Raw genomic sequence first — 24,535 nt, 5'->3', positions numbered from 1 at the left:
TCTCTTTAAAAAGGGACTGTGGGAAGCCAGGAAGAATTTAGTCAAGACAGGGAGAGATTGGGGGGTGGAAGGGATAGTGAGAAGGGTGGAAGGTGATTTGAGGGGGAGGATGAAGAGGGAGGAGAGGAAGTGGGGGAAGCATGCGGCACGGGAGAGGTGGAAAGGGGGTTTAGGGCTGGGAGTGTTAGAGTGAGTTTGGAAGGGGATAGATTAGGGAAGGGGAGATGGGGAAAGGGTTAGGTATTGGTTAGGTATGACGGGGAGGGACGATGCTCCCCTGAGGTTTGTTTTTGTTAATAGAATGAATGAATGAGAATTATGATTTTGTAATAGTATGAATGGTATTGATTGTAATAAATTATTTTAACCACCACCTTTTTCGTTTGCTTCCGGTCTTTAAGTTTGGTGTGGGTTTTTCCCTCTTCTTGGGCAGATTTCATGGGTCTCATGGTGGGTGTCTTATGTCCCAGTTGTTGTTACTAGTCAACTTCCAGTGGACACCCCCATAGTGTCTTTCAGAGCCCCTCCTAAAAAACAAGCTTATATTTTGGGTTGGATGTTGCATCCAATTAATATTTTAATCAATGGAATTTCCTTAATGTTCAATAGTCTTTCAGTTATTATTCAGTTTTTTTATATTATATATTGTTTTTTATACTCTTATGTTTGTGTACTAATTTTGTTTGTTTATTTTCATTGTTTTTTCTTGTGAATCCATTGTGTTGCATCCATGTCTGAAATGTGCTGTATAAATAAAGCTTGATTTGATTTCAACATATGAACCCAATGACTGACCAATCATCAGATTCCTGGTCCCTCTACGACAATCAGTATCAAATGATTCAACTTCTGAAAATTGAAACAAACAAATGGATCAATCCCACTTTTCCAGCCTGCTGAAGGTGTGGTGGAGAGGTAAACAGTGGGGAAAAGTATATTTGACACAAATTACCTTCATAATATCAAAGAACAAATGCATGTGCCGGAGGGGAAATTAACTTTCATACAGCCAAAAGGGGTGAGAAATTACGCCAATATCAGTGGACAATTTGCCGAAACAGCGTGGCGAGCCCAAATTAATCAATACCAATCAGGTGTTCGACGAAATGATTCTTCAAACGTCATTGATCACGTGCTGCTGATAAAGTGACACTGCTTTGCATAATACCGCTTTGCGACTTCAGTACATGCTTCATAGCTCCAGTCTCAAACTTAACCCCGTTCATGCTGAAGAAGAGGCGGTCTGTTGGATGGAGAAAGAAGCTCTCGTGAAAGAGATGGAGGATGAGGCTGTTACCGTGAATGAAGAGAATGACGTCTCAGTTAAAGAAGAGGGAGACTCGTTCAGAGTTAATAAAGAGGAGGACGACGACGACGTTTCAGTGAACGAAGAGGAGGGGGAGGTGACTGTCACATCGGAAAATGAAGAAGAGGAGGAAACTGGATATCTGGGCCCGGTTTCCCAAGCGCATCTTAAGGCGTCCGATGGTTCTAACGATGAACGGGCCCTGATTAACACTAGTAAGTACTGTCTTAAAAACAGAAGCACAAACTCTGCGGTTGGATGTTGAACTGATGTGTGGTGTTAAAGGGGACATTTGCAATTGCTACATCCATATTTTGACTTTTAAATTATTTATTTATAGGCATTGATTCTTGAAGAATATAACGCATGCCTCATGAGCTTAGTTCAACTGTTTACCCCATCAGAACCACAAATAAGCTTTTTTTAATCCAATGTTTAGAAACCATGTAAACTAACACTGTATAGCCTCAACATAATGTTGATATCATGGATGGTCAGTCCTTGCATCCTGTCTATGAATTTGAGAGTAGTTACAGTTCTCCAGCCCCATCCATCCTATTACCAAAACAGTGGTGTAATTACAGCTTTGTTATTGGTTGAACTGCAGATTGCTTGTGTGGCTTTTTTAAAAGAGGCAACCTAGTTTTTTAACAAACAAAATGGCTGCCCAGAGATCTGAGCTGTGTTAGTACAGTTAGTTTGAGTATTCTATTTGATGTTAATGGAGTATATAGTTTGCTTATTATAGTATGATGTAGTTAGTATGCCAAAAGTTCCCGGATGTCGTACTACATTCGCCAAAATATGACATATACACGCAGTACTTTAGGGCCCATAATGCAATTCTTCCGTAAATGGGCGTGGCTTCACATCATTTTCAGATTTGAAGAAAATGGTGGAAAATAGTGGTGGAAAAAGTCCAACTAGAGCGGATACAAATGAACTGCTTTAAATAATTATGACAAATATTAAGAATGTTGAGCAAAAAAAAAGGCGAAAGATTGTCTTTTCTTAGCAAGGTGTTGCTTAAATAATGTTAGCTGCTAATCGCTAGTTAGTGGGCGAGCTAGCGTGCTAAATGTATTAAGAGTAAGAGCAAACGTAGCTAGCTAATACTGCCTGGTACCAGTGCTGTTGTAGGACTAGATAAGCATGTTTGTGCAACGGTATCTTATCAGAGAGGAGTAGGCGAAGTATGAATATGTTGGCTTGCTAGCCAGCTACATGAAGTAAGAAAACATGTAATGTAACATCTAATTAGGATCAACTGGAAATACTGACCATCACTTTGGTTCCTACCATGTCTTCTTCGCTGAGGTTTGTCAGACTACACTCATCAGGTGTATTGCTGCCACCTACAGTAACCAAAATGGGATTAACAGATCATACTAATTACCTAAAATAAACACGAACCAAATTCACTCCATTACCCTGAATTTAAAACAAAAATGGTACTATTCAGATCCCCACACAGTTTCATGAACCTGAGAGGGCTGGAACGTCTTCATTCAGTTCTCCCTGTAACATTTTGTCTGAAGTCCTGGAGATCCAGAAATCTATTTGCCGCCTTCACAATGATGTCTAGCTTCTTAGATGTTTTATTAGTTTAGTATTAATGCAATTTATCAGTGTGGCAGTGAGGGCAATGCAAACACAATTTTGTTGTAGAAACTCCTCCAAGCTAATGCGGAAACTGCTAGTTTTAGACGAAGGTTGCTAATAATTTATTAATGCAATTTATCACATGCGCTATAAACACAACAATGTCCACCTTGTTCACTATTAGTGTGTTGGGATCCTTCTCCTGCATGGCTTCACTGCAGACTGGGACATCCACTACCTTCTCCTCTCTACTCCTTCAGCTATTTTCACTGCCTCCACATAGGATACCTGCTGGATGGAGTCGATGAATAGCATTCTCACATGGGTGTTCCTTTTGCCCAGGTGGGAAAGGGCAGTGTGGAGTGCAATAGAGATTGCATCATCTGTAGATCTGTTGGGGCGGTATGCAAATTGGAGTGGGTTTATGGTGATAAAGGGATAATGGTGTTGTGAGCCACGACCAGCCTTTCAAATCACTTCATGGCTACAGACGTGAGTGTTACGGGTCGGTAGTCATTTAGGCAGATTACCTTAGTGTTCTTGTGCACAGGGACGATGGTTTTCTGCTTCAAGCATATTGGTATTCGACTCAGACAGGGGATGAAAATGTCAGTGAAGACCATTGCCAGTTGGTCAGCGCATGCTTGGAGTACACATCCTGGTAATCCGTCTGGCCCTGCGGCCTTGTGAATGTTAACCTGTTCAAGGTCTTACTCACATCGGCTGCGTAGAGCGTGATCACAAAGTCGTCTGGAACAGCTGATGCTCTCATGCATGTTTCAGTGTTACTTTCTTCGACGCGAGCATAGAAGTAATGTTGCTCGTCTGGTAGGCTCGTGTCACTAGGCAGCTACCCCCTGTGCTTCCCTTTGCAGTTTGCAATAATTTGCAAGCCCTGCCACATCCGACGAGGGTTGGAGCCGATGTTCAAGGGGTATATCAATCTCGCCAGGGTAGCAGTAATAAATTGAGATATTTGTCCACAAGGTGATACCCCTCCCATAGGTGGCTCATTATTGGGATTCATTGCTGATTGCTACCTGTAGCTCACTATGAAGTGTCTATTGATACAGGTAAAGGGCCCTGTTGGAGATTTGTGGTTGGTAGCTGAGTCGAGGAAACAAGCAGGGTTGGACACGGCCATGTTATTATCCCACACAGTCTCTGTGGTTCATATGAACCCCGTTCCTGGGAATTAGAGTTGATTACAAATCGTCCCAGTCTGTTACCACAGAAGGGGGTCCGTTTGTCCCATTTCCAGCTAGGTTAAGAGGCGCTTTGTTATTTCCAGAGTCAGTTTATTTTGCTACTGTCCATACGTAGCTTGTTTTTGGTCACAGAATGGCTGAATAAGGGCAACATTTTACCTGGAGCTAACTATGCAGAGCATAGGACATATTGAATGACTGGAGCTTCCCTCCAGGCCTGGGGGGACACTCTCTCTCGTAGGCTTAAATTAAAGATACGGAAAATAGGAGTGGCAATATCGTCCACTATTATCCTCAGTAATTTTCCATCTAGATTGTCAGACCCCGGTGGCTTGTCATTGTTGATGGACAACAATTTTGTTCACCTCTTCCACACTGACTTTACGGAATTCTAAATGACAATGTTTGTCTTTCATAATTTGGTCAGATATACTTGGAAGTGTTGTCAGTGTCAGCATTCGCTGCTGGTATATCATGCCTAAGTTTGCTAATCTTGCCAATGAAAAAAATCATGATAGTTGTGGGCTTTGATGAATGAGCCATCTGATTCAGTTAATCATGGAGCCTTTTTTCCTATAATTGTATGTAAGGTTCTCAAAAGCTTTTTACTATCATACTTTGTCATTTATCTTTGTCGTTTTTCTTCTTTTTATTCAGTTTAGTCACATGATTTCTCAATTTGCAGGACGTTTGTCAATCGGTTGTACAGCCAGACTTATTTGCCATTCCTTTTGCCTCATCCTTCTCAACCATGCCATTTTTCAATTCCTCATCATTCCACTGGATTTAACAGCTTTTACAGTCCTTTTCTTAATGGGTGCATGCTTATTAGTAACTGGAATAAGCAATTTCATAAATGCGTCCAAGTGTCTGGTTGCTCCTCATTACACACCACAGAGCAGCAAATATTTTTTACAAAATCAACATATTAATCACCTGTTTTTACTAAATAATTGCGACACACAAATGACTCGAGGGAACCAGAGATCAAGATAGCTTAACCATAAGAAGAAGAGAACTATTCCTCCTCCCGCTGCTATTGGCCTTCGTAAATTCTGACGTTATGCTCCTGAAGTTTCCAGTAATAGGCTACAACAGCAGCCGGCAACCTTTTCCATTTGGAGTGCAAATTTATCTGACCATTTCTACTGATCTTTTGCCAGTTATGATTTTCATATTCACATTTTACTGGAACAATTTATTTTATAATCGCATCTCAAAATCATTCTGTGACTAATCTATGTTCTAAATAAATAGAAATAAACATTTAGATGTATATAATATTTTATTGCCATTGCCAACTATGTAAAAATAGCCTACCTAAAGCCAACAAATAAAAACATCTAGAAAATATCCAGATAAAAATAAATCACATTGACTGAGCATGGCCTGTCTTCATAGTTGATACACTGTTTAAAGTTCTATCACCTAGGTCAGTCTGAAACATGATAGCAACATTGTATAAAATATTCTGGGCTCTCCGTTTCCCGCAGCAGAGAGTTTGGGACAGACTAAGCTGTAAGCTATTTGTGAAAGGGACAAGAAGTAATCAGGTATTGTATGATATTTCCACTGGATCAGAGCAGAGCATTACATTTTTCCCTTTCCTGTCGAGTGGTTATCAAGAGTGAGAGCTGAACATATTTTACTTTAATCAATAGTTCCTCAAAGTATTTGTAAGACTTTGTTTACTTGCTGTTTGAGGTGAAGAGAAAATTACTTTGAGAAGCTCCACAAATCATTAGTGGTGGTGCGTAAATACTATCAGACATCCCCAAATAGGTGCATCGCTTTCTGCATCGCCCTCTGTTTGCTAAAACGCAATTTGGTTGCAGAAACTCCTCCATGCTAATGCGGAAACTGCTAGTTATCCCAATACCATAGACTTACTGTAGACTCATAACTTCACCTAACAACAACCATAGACTTACTGAAAGGTGCCTATATTGGAGACCAAAAGTTGTCTGGCACACTGCTTAGGATTACAACAACTTTAAAAACGTATTTCTTGCGTACAATCATCGATGTAACTACTAATGGGAAAACAAGACAAAAGATCACTGTTCACTTGACTGTCTTAAGACAAATGTCAAATAATTCACATTCATTCCAGACATCATTGTTTGAACAACATAATGGCTACGCTGTTGGCATCACCCTTTTACAGTGTATTTTTGCTGTTGTGGGCCTTAAACCACCTGTCTGACTTTTTGTTTACACAGGAGAGAGACGTGACAATCCTGGATCCTCTGGGGGCCTCAACAACCTCATGATGCTGAAGAGGCAGAGAAGAGTCTCTCCACTTCAAAACACCTCAAGAAACACCAGCGGAGACCCACAGGGAAGAAATCTCATTGCTGCTCTGACTGTGGGAAAGGTTGCAAATCTTCATCAGAACTTAAAATACACCAGAGAACACACACAGGAGAGAAACCTTATAGCTGTGATCAATGTGAGAAGAGTTTTCCTACATCTAGCATTCTGACAGTACACCAGAGAACACACACAGGAGAAAAACCTTATAGCTGTGGTCAATGTGGGAGGAGTTTTACTACATCTAGCGTTCTGACATTACACCAGAGAAAACACACAGGAGAGAAACCTTATAGCTGTGGTCAATGTGGGAGGAGTTTTACTACATCTAGCGGTCTGACATTACACCAGAGAAAACACACAGGAGAGAAACCTTATATCTGTGATCAATGTGGGAGGAGTTTTGTTCAAGCTAGCCATCTGACTCAACACCAGAGAACACACACAGGAGAGAAACCTTATATCTGTGATCAATGTGGGAGGAGTTTTGTTCAAGCTAGCCATCTGACTCAACACCAGAGAACACACACAGGAGAGAAGCCTTATATCTGTGATCAATGTGGGAGGGTTTTACTACATCTAGCGTTCTGACAGTACACCAGAGAACACACACAGGAGAAAAACCTTATAGCTGTGGTCAATGTGGGAGGAGTTTTACTACATCTAGCGGTCTGACATTACACCAGAGAAAACACACAGGAGAGAAACCTTATATCTGTGATCAATGTGGGAGGAGTTTTGTTCAAGCTAGCCATCTGACTCAACACCAGAGAACACACACAGGAGAGACGCCTTATAGCTGTGATCAATGTGAGAAGAGTTTTCCTACATCTCGCCAGCTGACTGCACACCAGAGAACACACACAGGAGAGAAGCCTTATAGCTGTGATCAATGTGAGAAGAGTTTTCCTACATCTAGCCAGCTGACTGCACACCAGAGAACACACACAGGAGAGAAGCCTCATAGTTGTGATCAATGTGACAAGAGATACTCTGATAAAAGATCTCTGATCAAACATCAGAAAATACATACATGAAGAAAAGTTGTTACATGATATCACTGAAATAATGTCACAATGTAAAATGTTTTAACATTGTTGTAGGAGTGTTTTAATGATGTCACAATGTAGAATGTTTTAACATTGTCGTAGGAGTGTTTTAATGATGTCACAATGTAGAATGTTTTAACATTGTCGTAAGAGTTTTTTAATGATGTTCTACCTTATCGTTTACCCTGTTCAATTGATTGCAGCATGATATGGATATTAACCTCAGTGGAAATCCAGGCTCTGAATTGAAAGAGTATTATTAAACAAAGTGACGAACAAAAAAAAGAGCTGTGTTACACTTACTGCGTTGGTGACCCACTTTAATCAACATGCAGCACTTCAAAATTTAGTCTGCTGTTTTCTTCAAGTGGGAAAAAAATGCATGTAATATGATAATTGTTGCAGATGTTTGTGTTTATACACACACGAAAACAGTATAATTGGTCTATAATCAATTTTATTAACAATCTGACATCACTCCAGTATTTCTTGACAACATTTAAATTCTAATTGTCTTTATTCCCATACTGGGCAGTCAAAAATGCTTGCGTTTAGTCAGTGAGTTGCCATGGAATTTATTTTGACTGCACGTTTTTCCTGTATTGGAGATTTAGTTTTGTTTGGGCTCGTTCCAAGGGGACGAGAGTTCTAGAAGCTAGTGAGTTTTAGGATTCTATAGAAAGAAAAATGAGAAAAGATACGATTGTATATTATTATTTAGAAATACGTTTTTCTTGTTTTTAATTGTTGATAGCCAGTAGACACTGTTTATATTGGAGAATGTGAAGCATTGTAGTTGATTATAATGTAAAATGGAAGTTGTTTTCTGGTGGTGAGCAAACTTGTCCAACACAAATATAGGATAGTAGTGGTGGAATGACCAATTTGTTATTGTTTGAACTACAGATTGCTGGGTTGTGTGGGTTTGTTAAACCGCAACAAAATGGCTGCCCAGAGGCTGGGTTCGGTTAACTGCTGAGGGATGGGGGAAGGAGAAGTGTTTCCACTCTCACATTCTTAGAGAAGGCTATTGTAGCAACCGTAACCCAACACCCAGCGACCTCGTCAAGAAGTTCAGAAATCTTGGCCTAACAGTTCTAAGGTATTGGCTTGACAGTTGCTGGACCCAGGTTTGAGTTCAGCCCAGGGCCTCCCCCTGGATTCACTACACTATGAATACAAGGACTGGCCATCCATGAGGTCAAAATTATTGTTTTAAACAGATTTTGAGGTTCATAGTATATTCTATAATTGCCAGTGTAGATTTCCTGTGAGAGCAAATTATTAGAGCTGTTGATAAGTCATTGTCAGCCATTTTTTTTTCATGGCCTTACATTAAAGGCAAGACATACCTAGATTCAATTACATTCATGAATTGGTTTGAAACCTTTGTTTTGGTGCCTTGACGGATTTGTAAAATGTGGTTTGTCATGAATCACTTTTTTAAAATTATTTAAATGTAACCTTTATTTAACTAGGCAAATCAGTTAAGAACAAAATCTTATTTACAATGACTGCGTACCCTGGACGACGCTGGGCCAATTGTGCGCCGCCCTATGGGACTCCCAATCACGGCCGGTTATGATACAGCCTGGATTTGATCCACGGTCAACCAAGAGTCATCTGTAATTTCTACCAATCGCCCCACTTGTTTTTATAAAATCTATATGTACTGAACATATGATGCTTTAAGCACGCTGTTTGATTAAATAAATAAGACACACTAGTGACGAGAGGGAGGCATTCGTCAATCTGATAATCGACACAACCTGACTAGATGGAGCCGGTCATCGACACAACCCGGTCATCGACACAACCTGACTAGATGGAGCCGGTCATCGACACAACCTGACTGGATGGAGTTGGTCATCGACACAACCTGACTAGGAGGGAGCCGGTCATCGACACAACCTGACTAGGAGGGAGCCGGTCATCGACACAACCTGACTAGATGGAGCCAAAATTTAGTCTGCTGTTTTTTCAAGTGGGAAAAAAATGCATGTAATATGATAATTGTTGCAGATGTTTGTTTATACACACACGAAAACAGTATAATTGGTCTATAATCAATTTTATTAACAATCTCACATCACTCCAGTATTTCTTGACAACATTTAAATTCTAATTGTCTTTATTCCCATACTGTGCAGTCAAAAATGCTTGCGTTTAGTCAGTGAGTTGCATCATGGTCATCGACACAACCTGACTAGATGGAGCCGGTCATCGACACAACCTGACTGGAACTGACGAGGAGGGAGCCGGTCATCGACACAACCTGACTAGGAGGAGCCGGTCATCGACACAACCTGACTAGGAGGGAGCCGGTCATCGACACAACCTGACTAGGAGAGCCGGAGTTCGACACAACCTGACGGTCATCGACACAACCTGACTAGGATGGAGCCGGTCAGACACAACCTGGTCGGTCATCGACACAACCTGACTAGGAGGGAGCCGGTCATCGACACAACCTGACTAGGAGGGAGCCGGTCATCGACACAACCTGACTAGGAGGGAGCCGGTCGTCGACACAACCTGACTTTTTATTAATTTTAAGTTTTTTACTCGGCAAGTCAGTTAAGAACAAATTCTTATTTTCAATGATGGCTTAGGAACAGTGGGTTAACTGCCTTGTTCAGGGGCAGAACGACAGATTTGTACCTTGTCAGCTCGGGGAACCGATCTTGCAACCTTAGGGTTTAGTATCCTGTTACCCTCTTCCTGTCAAACCAGAAGATGTAACGATTGGAGAGGAGGATTGTCCAAAGTGGGGTATATATACTTGTGATGGTGAGAACACGTTTTGTCTGAATTACAGCTGTAAAACACCTTTGGGTATATTTAAACATGGTTAAGCTTCTCTTGTGTCCGTGAGTTATTCACTCTGAAAAATTAGAACCTAACACTATAATTATTGTTCACTGAAGGGGCGAAACGAGGTACAATGCCTGTTTGTCCCTACCCCTTCCTGGGTCGGTGAAGAGCGGTATTAAACTTAAGGAATAAATCCGAGCCTCACACTCATCACCTGTAGAAGGTTTTGTTTTTTTTGTATTCTGAAATGCACTCGAACTATGTACAGTGCCTTGCGAAAGTATTCGGCCCCCTTGAACTTTGCGACCTTTTGCCACATTTCAGGCTTCAAACATAAAGATATAAAACTGTATTTTTTTGTGAAGAATCAACAACAAGTGGGACACAATCACAAGTGGAACGACATTTATTGGATATTTCAAACTTTTTTAACAAATCAAAAACTGAAAAATTGGGAGTGCAAAATTATTCAGCCCCTTTACTTTCAGTGCAGCAAACTCTCTCTAGAAGTTCAGTGAGGATCTCTGAATGATCAAATGTTGACCTAAATGACTAATGATGATAAATACAATCTACCTGTGTGTAATCAAGTCTCCGTATAAATGCACCTGCACTGTGATAGTCTCAGAGGTCCGTTAAAAGCGCAGAGAGCATCATGAAGAACAAGGAACACACCAGGCAGGTCCGATATACTGTTGTGAAGAAGTTTAAATCCGGATTTGGATACAAAATGATTTCCAAAGCTTTAAACATCCCAAGGAGCACTGTGCAAGCGATAATATTGAAATGGAAGGAGTATCAGACCACTGCAAATCTACCAAGACCTGGCCGTCCCTCTAAACTTTCAGCTCATACAAGGAGAAGACTGATCAGAGTTGCAGCCAAGAGGCCCATGATCACTCTGGATGAACTGCAGAGATCTACAGCTGAGGACGGGAGACTCTGTCCATAGGACAACAATCAGTCGTATATTGCACAAATCTGGCCTTTATGGAAGAGTGGCAAGAAGAAAGCCATTTCTTAAAGATATCCATAAAAAGTGTTGTTTAAAGTTTGCCACAAGCCACCTGGGAGACACACCAAACATGTGGAAGAAGGTGCTCTGGTCAGATGAAACCAAAATTGAACTTTTTGGCAACAATGCAAAACGTTATGTTTGGCGTAAAAGCAACACCGCTCATCACCCTGAACACACCATCCCCACTGTCAAACATGGTGGTGGCAGCATCATAGTTTGGGCCTGCTTTTCTTCAGCAGGGACAGGGAGGATGGTTAAAATTGATGGGAAGATGGATGGAGCCAAATACAGGACCATTCTGGAAGAAAACCTGATGGAGTCTGCAAAAGACCTGAGACTGGGACGGAGATTTGTCTTCCAACAAGACAATGATCCAAAACATAAAGCAAAATCTACAATGGAATGGTTCAAAAATAAACATATCCAGGTGTTAGAATGGCCAAGTCAAAGTCCAGACCTGAATCCAATCGAGAATCTGTGGATGAACTGAAAACTGCTGTTCACAAATGCTCTCCATCCAACCTCACTGAGCTCGAGCTGTTTTGCAAGGAGGAATGGGAAAAAATTTCAGTCTCTCGATGTGCAAAACTGATAGAGACATACCCCAAGCGACTTACAGCTGTAATCGCAGCAAAAGGTGGCGCTACAAAGTATTAACCTGTTACATCTATGGGGGCGCTATTTCATTATTGGATAAAAAACGTGCCCGTTTTAAGTGCAATATTTTGTCACAAAAAGATGCTCGACTATGCATATAATTGACAGCTTTGGAAAGAGAACACGCTGACGTTTCCAAAACTGCAAAGATATTGTCTGTGAGTGCCCCAGAACTGATGCTACAGGCTAAACCAAGATGAAACTTCAAACAGGAAATGAGCAGGATTTTTGAGGCTCTGTTTTTCATTGTCTCCTTATATGGCTGTGAATGCGCAAGGAATGAGCCTGCCCGATCTATCGTTTCCCCAAGGTGTCTGCAGCATTGTGACGTATTTGTAGGCATATCATTGGAAGATTGACCATAAGAGACTACATTTGCCAGGTGTCCGCCCGGTGTCCTCCGTCGAAATTGGTGCGTCATCTTCAACTGCACGTCTTTTTCCAAGCGATTCACAGGAGAAAGTAGACATTCACGAACGATATATCAATGAAGAGATATGTGAAAGACACCTTGAGGATTGATTCTAAACAGCGTTTGCCGTGTTTCAGTCGATATTATGGAGTTAATTTGGAAAACAGTTAGCCGTTTTGATGACTGAATTTTCTTTTTTTTTTGGTACCCAAACGTGATGTACAAATCGGAGCGATTTCTCCTACACAAAGAATCTTTCAGGAAAAACTGAACATTTGCTTTGTAACTGAGAGTCTCCTCATTGAAAACGTCCGAAGTTCTTCAAAGGTAAATGATTTTATTTGAATCCTTTTCTGGTTTTTGTGCAAATGTTGCCCGCTAAATGCTACACTAAATGCTACACTAGCTATCAATACTCTTACACAAATGCTTGTTTTGCTATGGTTCAAAAGCATATTTTGAAAATCTGAGATGACAGTGTTGTTAAGAAAAGGCTAAGCTTGAGAGCTAGCACATTCATTTCATTTCATTTGCGATTTTCATAAATAGTTAACGTTACATTATGCTAATGAGCTTGAGGCTATAACTGGATACAGGTTTTTTTCATAGCCAAACATGAACAAAACGGAGAGATTTGTCCTACACAAATAATATTTTTTGAAAAACTGAACATTTGCTATCTAACTGAGAGTCTCCTCATTGAAAACATCTGAAGTTCTTCAAAGGTAAATGATTTTATTTGAATGATTTTCTTGTTTTTGTGAAAATGTTGCTGGCTGAATTCTAGGCTTATAGCTATGCTAGCTATCAATACTCTTACACAAATGCTTGTTTAGCTATGGTTGAAAAGCATATTTTGAAAATCTGAGATGTCAGTGTTGTTAACAAAAGTCTAAGCTTGAGAGCAAATATATTTATTTCATTTCATTTGCGATTTCCATGAATAGTCAACGTTGCGTTATGCTAATGAGCTTGAGGCTATAAATAGGATCCCGGATCCGGGATTGCTCGACGCAAGTGAACAGGGCAGTCCACAAGCGCAGACAAAATAAATCAAGACCTGGAGAGATTCTGTATGGAGGAACGGTCTAAGATCCCACCCAATGTGTTCTCTAATCTCATAAAACATTTCAGTGTCGTTATCCTCCCGAGGGGAGGGTGCTGGAGTATTGAAAACATAGGTGGCAATAATTCCGACCCCTACCTTTTGAGACTTACATTTTAAACTATATCTCTTTCTCTGAGCAATTGTATCAGTATAAAACAATATAATTTCCTTTTATTTGTTGGTGCAACAATACATCATGTAGATGTATATAATGAACAGACTAGGTCTATACTGCTCCTACATGGTGTAACAATACATCATGTAGATGTATATAATGAACAGACTAGGTCTATACTGCTCCTACATGGTGTAACAATACATCATGTAGATGTATATAATGACCAGACTAGGTCTATACTGCTCCTACATGGTATAACAATACATCATGTAGATGTATATAATGAACAGACGAGGTCTATACACTACCGTCCAAAAGTTTGGGGTCATTTAGAAATATCCTTGTTTTTAAAAAAAAATCACATTTTCAATTTATCATTTATAAAAACCTGTTTTTGCTTTGTCATTATGGGGTATTGTGATGTCATTATGGGGTATTGTGATGTCATTATGGGTTATTGTGATGTCATTATGGGGTATTGTGTGTAGATTGATGAGGGGGAAAATGTATTTAATCCATGTCAGAATAAGAATGTAAAGTAACAAAATGTGGAAAAAGTGAAAGGGTCTGAATACTTTCCGAATGCACGGTATATATAGGGGCATCAGTGACTCAGTGACATGACTTCATGAAGCAGCAGGTACAAATATATAACAATATCAACATTCAAAGTATCAAAATGTATGACCAAGCTGGAAGTGTAAACGCCAGCCTAGCCACAATCCTAGAGGTTCACTGATGATCAACCTCCTTCACATCTGACTCCTGATGATCAACCTCCTCCTCCACATCTGACTCCTGATGATGAACCTCCTCCTTCACATCTGACTCCTGATGATCAACCTCCTCCTTCACATCTGACTCCTGATGATCAACCTCCTCCTTCACATCTGACTCCTGATGATCAACCTCCTCCTTCACATCCTTCAACATCTGACTCCTGATGATCAACCTCCTCCTTCACATCTGACTCCTGATGATCAACCTCCTCCTTCACATCTGACTCCTGATGATCAACCTCCTCCTTCACATCTGACTCCTGATGATCAACCTCCTCCTTCGCATCTGACTGCTGATGATCAACCTCCTCCTTCACATCTGACACCTGATGATCAACCTCCTCCTTCACATCTGACTCCAGTGATCAATCCAGAGAGTCTTCTTTCTTGGGGGGAATCTCGATGGACAACTTCATCGAATAGACCGTCATCACGACCACCACCCACAAGTTAATTGTCATTCAGGTTATCAATGGGAAGAGCATCAGCAATATGTCCTGTCTGGTAACTTGTCTCATTTAATGGATTTAAATTGGCAGGTGCACAGGGAGAAATCCCATTAAAAAACTTTTGGAAGTCTTGAACTGTATCAATGTCTGTGGCCTGTGATGTTGGGATAAATGATAGTCCCTTATTATACAAGAGACAAAATTCACAAATTCTACAGCACAACGGCAGAGTCATGTCTGAAGTGTAAAACTACCAATAACTCAATAATCCTTCTGGGAATGTTATGATGTCATAAAGCTATGGGAGGAGTTAGAAAGTTGGCTGTCAGAAGTACAGTTATACAATGTAAAATGACTTTTGATCCGTCTGTCTGTATATTTCAAAACATGGAATATGAGGGTGTGATGAGATACCCGATGGTTGGATGATACTTTTCTAATCAGTCATCTTAAATATTATACTTGAAACCTGGAAATCAACCAATCCTCTGTTGTTAATTCAATAGAAAGGTCAAATGCTTTATTATCTAAAAGTTGAAAGTGACGGAGAGAAATAAAATGGTGCTGATGCGGGCGCTGGAGACAGGTGTTTGTTCTAGTGGGTCTGGGCAGGTTTGATGGAGTTAATGGAGATGGAGGTGTGTCCTAGTGGGTCTGGGCAGGTGTGGTGTAGTTAATGGAAATGGGACTGTGTTCTCGAGGGTCTGTGCAGGTGTGATGTTGTTAATGGAGATGGGGCTGTGTTCTAGTGGGTCTGGGCAGGTTTGATGTAGATAATGGAGATGGGGTGTGTTCTAGTGGGTCTGGGCAGGTTTGATGTAGATAATGGAGATGGGCTGTGTTCTAGTGGGTCTGGGCAGGTGTGGTGTAGTTAATGGAGATGGGGCTGTGTTCTAGTGGGTCTGGGCAGGTTTGATGTAATTAATGGAGATGGGGTGTGTTCTAGTGGGTCTGTGCAGGTGTGATGTAGTTCTTGGAGATGGGGGTGTGTTCTACGTGTTCTGGGCAGGTGTGATGTAGTTCATGGAGATGGGGGTATGTTCTAGTGGGTCTGTGCAGGTGTGATGTAATTAATGGAAGATGGAGGTGTGTTCTAGTGGGTCTGGGCAGGTGTGATGTAGTTCATGGAGATAGAGGTGTGTTCTCGTGGTTCTGGGCAGGTGTAATGTAGTTAATGGAGATGGGGGTATGTTCTAGTGGGTCTGGGCAGGTGTAATGTAGTTCATGGAGAAGAGGTGTGTTCTCGTGGTTCTGGGCAGGTGTGATGTAGTTCATGGAGATGGAGGTGTATTTAACGTTTGCAAGCTTGATATCAACCTCGTGTGACCTTCCTGGTCCCGTCTCTCAAGTCAGTGAGTCAACACAGGAAGGAGCAATGAATGGAGAGTTAATTTATTTCCAAAGCTGTAATGATGGGACACACGCAGTCTGGATGAATGATAGTGGATTTAACAATTCCTTCTAATTCCTAATTTACTATAATAAAAATAAATACATTATTTCCATGTGTCTCATATTCACTACATCAGAATAAACAATAAACTGTCATCCATTTTAGTATCAAAAAATTATCAAATTCACCTGAAATATTACTCAAGGTCCCCCTCTGGTGGCGAAGAAGTATAATACACCTAAACTAATAAAACCGGCTGATAAACTGGCTGGTGTTCATGAGTTTATAAAACGTGTACTTTATACATTTGTCATAAATGACCTGCATTGATGAGACACACAGTGTGGATGAATGATCAGTAGACGACAGGGTAATAATAGCAAACCTAAAGAAGATGCATTTTCCAGTTAGATACCAACTTGAAAGATGGAACTTTAGCATAAAACCCACATGGAAAACAGAGATTTGGCAAATAACATATAAAGAGAGTCTGACTTGACACCAAACCAACAACAGTAGTTAATAAAACAGAAATTGCTAATGTGTGATTTAAAACGTGGATTTAATGATGTAATGTCGATTTTATACATTTCTATCCCAGGACCACTCAATTTTCAAGTTCTCCATAAATCTGCTGTGGAGGGCCCAGAATCCCATACCTTTATCACAGGAGCGGGGCAGCGGTCTAAGGCACTGTTCTTAACTGAATTGCCTAGTTAAATAGAGTATACAAATATTTTAAACATGTAACTTCTTTACACCGTTACACTGGCAAACAAACTCAGTAGCACAGAGAAGACCATCGATATGACGTTGAGAAATACTGCATTGTGTGTAGTTTGGAAGAGTCACAAAATAAGTTAATAAATATGTAATAACGCAAAAACATAACTGTTTGTCCTTATAGGTAACCATATCGTGACTACAAATAGCTTACTAAGTATTTAACCACACTGTGTTGTTACACTGGTGAGTAAAAACTCATGCTTCCACCTAAAATATACATTTTAATCAACAGCGTTACCCACTCCAGTCAGCAGATGGCGATCTGAGACTTTAAGGCGATGCTGCTGGTGTGACGTATGATGTAGTGGACGGAACGCTTCTTTCAACAGCAGCAACAATTCGTCAGACACCTCCGTGGCTTGCTCGACAAAATAGCCGAACCAATAAAGCTCTTCAGACGCTTTAGTGTTTATTAGCCACTGTCTTTTAAAACCACTTCTATCGTCTAGTTAGTTATCCGATTTAATTTCAAATTTAGTGTGTTGTTATTAGTCAGCAAGCGGGCTGGTTAAGTTAGCATTAGCCTAGCTAGCTAACATCTCCGACCATGCGGTCACTAAGCTACTCTCCTGCTGCTAAGGAAGAGGTGGATATCACCGTAAAACAAGAAGTAGAGGTTGGGGCCGTTACTGTGAAAAAGAAGAGAAATACGTTACAGTTAACACGTTCAGAGAACCCAGGAGGATGTTACTATTAAAAAGAGTGGTGGAAGAGGAGGATGTTACTATAAAAAAACTGTAAAAGAAGAGGGGGATGTTACTGTAAAAGAAGAGGGGATGTTACTTAAAAGAAGAGGGGGATGTTACTGTAAAAGAAGGGCCCAGGATGTTGGTAAACAGCTGAGGACTGTAAAAGAAGAGGGGGTGTTACTGTAAAAGAAGAAGAGGGTGTTACAGTAAAAGGAGAGGGGGATGTTAATGCAAAAAAGAGGGGGATGTTACTGTAAAAGGATTTGGGGGGATGTTACAGTAAAAGAAGAGGATGTTAGGAGAGGAGGATGTTACTGACATCCAGTAAAAGAATAGGGGGATGTTACTGTAAAAGGGGGGAGAGGAGGATTCCGTTTTTGGAGTGAAATCCTGATTAATACTAGTAAGTACTGTCTTAAAAACAGAGGAACGAACTCTGCAGTTGTTGAACTGATGTTTGGTGTTAAAGCAGAAATCTGCAATTGCTACATTCATTTTGTGACTTTTAAATTATTTATTTATAGCTATTGATTATTGAGGAATATAACACATGCCTCATGAGCTTAGTTCAACTGTTGTACCCCATCAGAACCCCAAATAAGCTTTTTTTACTCCAATGTTTAGAAACAATGTAAATCAACACTGTATAGCCTCAACATGGTTAAAACTATAATGTTGATATCATGGATGGTCAGTCCTTGCATCCAGAGGTCTGTCTATGAATTTGAGAGTAGTTACATTTCTCCAGTCCCATCCATCCTATTACCAAAACAGTGGTGGAATGACAGCTTTATTATTGTCACAACTGCAGATTAGTTGTGAGGGCTTTTTAACAGCAAGAAAATGGCTGCCCAGAGACTTGGTTTGGTAAACAGCTGAGGGATTGGGGAAGGAGAAGTGTAACCACTCTCAAATGCATAGAGAAATCTATTGTAGCAACCGTACATCTTGGCGTAACAGTTATAAGGTGTTGGCTTGACAGTCACTGGACCCAGGTTTGAGTTCAGCTCAGGGCCTCCCCCTGAATTAAATAAACTATTAATACAAAGACTGGCCATCCGTGAGGTCAAAATGATCGTTTTAAACAGATTGAGGCTATATAGTATATTCTAGAATTGATCCATGATGTCATAATGATAGTTTAACCAGGTTTCTAGGCTATATAGTATATTCTAGAATTCATCCATGATGTCATAATGATAGTTTAACCAGGTTTCTACGCTACATAGTATATTCTAGAATTGATCCATGATGTCATAATGATAGTTTAACCAGGTTTCTACGCTATATAGTATATTCTAGAATTGATCCATGATGTCATAATGATAGTTTAACCAGGTTTCTAGGCTATATAGTATATTATAGAATTGCCAGTGTAGATTTCCTGTGGGGGTCAAATTGTTACAGCTGTTGATAAGTCATTGTATAATATTCAGCCAATTTATTTTCAGGCGAAACATACCTAGATTCAATTACATTCCTAAATCGGTTTGAAACCTTTGTTTTAAAACCTTCTCAAAGTTGGTGCCTTGACAGATTCATAGAAAATGTTTTGTCATAAAATAATATTTTTATTTATTTAAATGTAACCTTTATTTAACTAGGCAAGTCAGTCAAGAACAAATTCTTATTTATGACTGCCTACCCCGGACGATGTTTCCTCCGACACATTGGTGCGGCAGGCTTCCGGGTTGGATGTGCGCTGTGTTAAGAAGCAGTGCGGCCCTGTTGGGTTGTGTTTCAGGGGTCGCGTGGCTTTCGACCTTCGTCTCTCCCGAGCCCGTACAGGAGTAGTAGCGATGAGACAAGATAGTAACTACTAATAATTGGATACAACGAAATTGGGGTAAAATTCACAAAAAAAAGTTGAACCCAGGTTGAAAATATCCTGATGAAAATAAATATCCTATAAATCACATTGGCTGCACATGACCTGTCTACAATTAACTTTAAACATGGTTGGCCCGAATCTCGTGATAAAATATTCTAGGCCCTCGGTTTCCTGTTCCAGTGAGTTTGGGACAGACACAGCTGTCGGCTATTTGTGAAAAGGATAAGAAATAATCAGGTATTTTATGACATTTCCACTGGATCAGAGCATTACATTTTTCCCTTTTATTCTGAGTGGTTATCGAAAGGGCGAGAGCTGGAAATATTTTACGAAAATACTTTGAGTAACTATTGTCATTCGCAATTGATTTTGGTCAGACTGTTGCTGTTTGAGGTGAAGAAAAAATTACTTTGAGGAGCTTCACAACTCATTAGTGGTGCAGCGTTAAGACAATCAGAAATACTATCAGACATCCCCAAATGTAACTTTGACTATAATTACTCTTTCCTGAAGGAGGGAAACGAGGTACAACACCTGTTTGAACCCTCCCCTTCCTGGGTCGGTGAAGAGCGGTATTAAATTTAAGGAATAAATCCGAGCCTCATGTAACAGTATAATTTTAAACCGTCCCCTCGCCCATACCCGGGCGCGAACCAGGGACCTTCTGCACACATCAACAACAGTCACCCACGAAGCATCGTTACCCATCGCTCCACAAAAGCCGCGGCCCTTGCAGAGCAAGGGGAACCACTACTTCAAGGTCTTAGAGCAAGTGACGTTACCGATTGAAACGCCATTTAGCGCACACCGCTAACTAAGCTAGCCGTTTCACATCCGTTACACTCACACTCATCACCTGTGGAAGGCGGGGCTTCCAGCGAGGCACGGATTTAATAGTATGTTGTACCTCATTTCTCTCCTTCAGGGAACAGAAGTTATAGTCATAACCTTAAGCTTGTAATATGATGAACTTCAATACGGATCTTGGAAATCATTTTCTGAAAAACAAACATCACGACATGCAACAACAACCAAAGTGCTTCTTCATTCATTACTCTGGTAATGACAGTTATGCCGTGCTCCACGTTGGATCCAACATCCCTAACAAATTGATGTTTATAATGTGTTATTGTCTGCTTGATTTACAGTAGGGGCTTGTTAGTCTGTTTGCACACAGAGACACTGAGTTCATAATGTGTAGAGAACTGTCCCTTGATGGATAGGCTATTGTACAAAACACAGAGCTATTTTCCTTTATTGAGGACAATTAGAATGACAACACATTACAGAGTAGCCTAATGGGATTATTCACAAAATTATCTGGTGATCAGGTTATGAAATGTCATGACAAAGACTTTTTAGTTTCCATGTTTCACCTGAAATATTAAATGATTTATAGTCCTAGGTCTGTGTTGTTTTTAGGTGAATTTATTGGTCCTACAGTAGGTCTATGCTGTCAGGCAGATGGAAAATCTAGCAAAAAGAGCATTTTACTGGTTGAAGTGTTTTTTAAATACAATGCGGTTGATTTGTGATGATGACACAAACATGATTTTAAGCAGGACATTTAAACGAGCCTCACAATTCTAATCCAAAGTAGTGTGAAATGCTCTCATAAGCAACCTGGAAATGGAGGTTACTTCCCTGAGTTTTCCCCCATTCACATTCAGAATACATTGTGAAAAACTAAAATCTACAACCAAATTGCATGTGCATTGACCTCATGCCGCAATTTTAGCGCAGAATGGGCCCTGTATTGGAGACCAAAAGTCGCCTGGCACACTGCGTAGGATTTCAATAACTTGAATAACTCATTTCTAGCCTACAATCATCAGTTACTACTAATGTGAAAACAACACAAAATATGACTATTCTTGCTCATTTTGAGGGCCTTTAACCATCTGCCTGACATTGTTGTTCATGCAGGAGAGGGAAGTGACTATCCTGGATCCTCTGGGGAGCCTCAACAACCTCATGATGCTGATGACGCAGAGAAGAGTCTCTCCAGATCAAAACACCCCAAGAAACACCAGCAGCGACCCACAGGGAAGAGAACTCACTGCTGCTCTGACTGTGGGAAGAGTTTTGTTTCTTCAGGACATTTAAAAGCACACCAGAGAATACACACGGGAGAGAAACCTTATAGCTGTGCTCAATGTGGGAAGAGTTTTACGATGTCTAGCAAGCTGACTCGACACTATAGAACACACACAGGAGAGAAACCATATAGCTGTGATGAATGTGGAAAGAGTTTTGTCACATCTAGCAGTCTGATTATCCACCGGAGAGCACACACAGGAGAGAAACCTTTTATCTGTACTCAATGTGGGAAGAGTTTTACGATGTCTAGCAAGCAGTAGAACAACACAGCAGCTGTGATGAATGTAGTTTTGTCACATCTTGCAGTCTGATTATACACCGGAGAGCACACACAGGAGAGAAACCTTTTATCTGTACTCAATGTGGGAAGAGTTTTACTCAGTCAACCAGCCTGATATCACATCAGAGAACACACACAGGAGAGAAACCTTATAGCTGTGCTCAATGTGGGAAGAGTTTTACTCATTCAACCGGCCTGATATCACACCAGAGAACACACACAGGAGAGAAACCTTATAGCTGTACTCAGTGTGGGAAGAGTTTTACTCATTCAACCGGCCTTATATCACACCAGAGAACACATACAGGAGAGAAACCATATGGCTGTGTTCAATGTGGGAAGAGTTTTACTACTTCTAGCAAGCGTACTAGGCATTATAGAACACACACAGGAGAGAAGCCTTATAGCTGTAATGAATGTGGGAAGAGGTTTACTACATCTGGCAGTCTGACTGAACACCAGAAAACACACACAGGAGAGAAACCTTTTATCTGTACTCGATGTGGGAAGAGTTTTTCTCAGTCAACCAGCCTGATATCACATCAGAGAACACACACAGGAGAGAAACCTTATAGCTGTGCTCAATGTGGGAAGAGTTATATTACGTCTAGCAAGCGGACTAAACACCAGAGAACACACACAGGAGAGAAACCTTATAGCTGTGCTCAATGTGGGAAGAGTTATACTACGTCTAGCAAGCGGACGAAACACCAGAAAAAACACACAGGAGAGAAATCTCAGCTGTGATCAGTGTGTGACCTTGATAAAATACCTCTGATCAAACATCAGAAAATACATACATGAAGGAGATGTTTCATGATATCAATGAATTTATGTCACAATGTACAATGTTTTAACATTGTAGAAGGAGTATTTTAATAATATCACAATGTTGAACCCTAAATGTTAACCCCCTGTTCTATTGATTTCAACTTGATGGGTATAATAGCTTCACGGAAAAATTCAGGCTCTGATTTGAAAGAGTACTATTTATGTGATTTAACAAAAATTGACTAACAAAAAAAGAGTTGAGTTACACTTACCAACGTACACTTGAAACAAAAAGCAACACTTCAAAATGTAGCTAGCTGTTTTCTACAAATTGTCCTCTAACCAGGGATGTACACATTATTCCCAGATACCGTGTGGTTTTTGAGCTGTTAGTTTTAACAGGACGTGCAACCTCATCCTCTCGCATACTTGATTTCAACATGATATCAATGAGTTATGACAAATAAGTGTTGTGTTCATTTGTTTAGCGACCCCTACATTTAAATGCATCACTCTAAAATGTAGCTGACTGTCTTCTGCAGGTTGTCCTCTAATCGGCGAGGTAAAAGATATCTCCACTTTCCATGTGTTTTTGTGTGTGTTAGGTTGTACGTGCTGTTGAAACTATCCCCCCCCCAATCGATATCAGTGATTTATTGCGACTTGTCAAAACATCAGCGTTTCTGTTGCTTTGTTTATAAAGTGCTTGTTTTATAAAATGCATAATTATTTATGTAACCAAGTGACAATGTTTTGGGGCTACAATTATATTGACATTGTTATCCTGCTTTTAGAATATCAGGGTTCATTCTCAGATGTGCCAAACCAAATGTACTAGAGTATGACAGAAGAATTAGAAAGAGAGAAAGAAAAATCTTTGTGAGAATAATAAAAATAAATATTGTTTCGAATTGTTGTTTGCCAGTAGACACTATGTTTATATTGGTGAAGGTGAAGCATTGTAGTTGATTATAATGTGAAATGGAAGTTGTTTTCTGTTGTTGGTGAACATTCTCTTAAGGTGTTCTTCATCTTTGGTTTTTCCAGTTATGTTTTGAGGTTGGACTTCAGCACGTCTTGCTTGTTCGCACGTAGGACGCACTGATTGGTGTCACCTTGTTAGTCAGTATGTGTTACACCTGTGCTGGCTTGTCCATCTCGTTACTGGGAAGGTGTTTCACCTGAGCTGGTTCAGGTTCGATTAAAGAGTGTCGGGCCCAGTGCTCCAGTTGTCTTGATAGATGTGGAGAGGCAACACCTTTAGTTGCTCCACCTTTTCCTATTAAAGATGTTTTTCATTTCAGGTTAAAGCTTCTTTTTGAAGAGAGCTTATTTTTTGAAATGAATCAATACAGATCGTTTCCGGGGATTGGTATGGCAAATACCTTACGATTTGCCTGGTCTGAAAAGGAGATGGAGCCGTGGAGTAGAGAGACATTTGGAAGGACCATTTTGATGGGGTGCCTCAGGATAGAGGTGAAGGAAGTGCTCTGCCTTCAAGGGAACCCGATTGAGAAGGCTTTCGATGTGACGTTTCAAAAAGAAGAAAAACATGACGAAGTGATGAAGATGGCAAAGGAAGCGGAGAAAACGGGACCCCTGTGCCATTATGCGGTGACCAGCCTGGCGAAGAACAACTTCAGGGTGGTCACCGTAACCATGTACAATCCACATGTGAAGGATGAAGAGGTGAGGGCCTTTCTGGGGAGATATATGGACAATGTCTCCTCAGCGAGGTACCTCAGGGACTCCCTGGGTTTCTGGAACGGAAGAAGAGGTTTCCAGGCGTTACTCAGGGAGTCCCCGAAGAGTGTGGATGGCTACCTCCATCCTCCGGCGATGTTCTCCCTGG

The 24,535-nt window shown here is 40.6% G+C and overlaps 1 protein-coding gene across 1 annotated transcript; it reads left to right on the top strand.

The window, feature by feature from the left end:
• The first annotated feature begins 1,187 nt into the window (after positions 1-1,187).
• LOC135530973 (zinc finger protein 883-like) lies at positions 1,188-23,741 on the top strand. The gene is made up of 3 exons (XM_064959142.1): positions 1,188-1,521; positions 21,459-21,888; positions 21,939-23,741. Exons 1-3 carry the CDS (start codon positions 1,188-1,190, stop codon positions 22,657-22,659), a joined length of 1,485 nt encoding a protein of 494 aa, XP_064815214.1. The 3' UTR covers positions 22,660-23,741.
• The last annotated feature ends 794 nt before the right edge of the window (positions 23,742-24,535 follow it).

This window comes from Oncorhynchus masou, unplaced genomic scaffold, assembly GCF_036934945.1.
Source record: "Oncorhynchus masou masou isolate Uvic2021 unplaced genomic scaffold, UVic_Omas_1.1 unplaced_scaffold_1473, whole genome shotgun sequence".
In the NCBI taxonomy this organism is placed as follows: Eukaryota; Metazoa; Chordata; class Actinopteri; order Salmoniformes; family Salmonidae; genus Oncorhynchus; species Oncorhynchus masou.
Note: the sequence above shows the minus strand (reverse complement) of the source record. Positions and strands in the feature narration are given on the sequence as shown.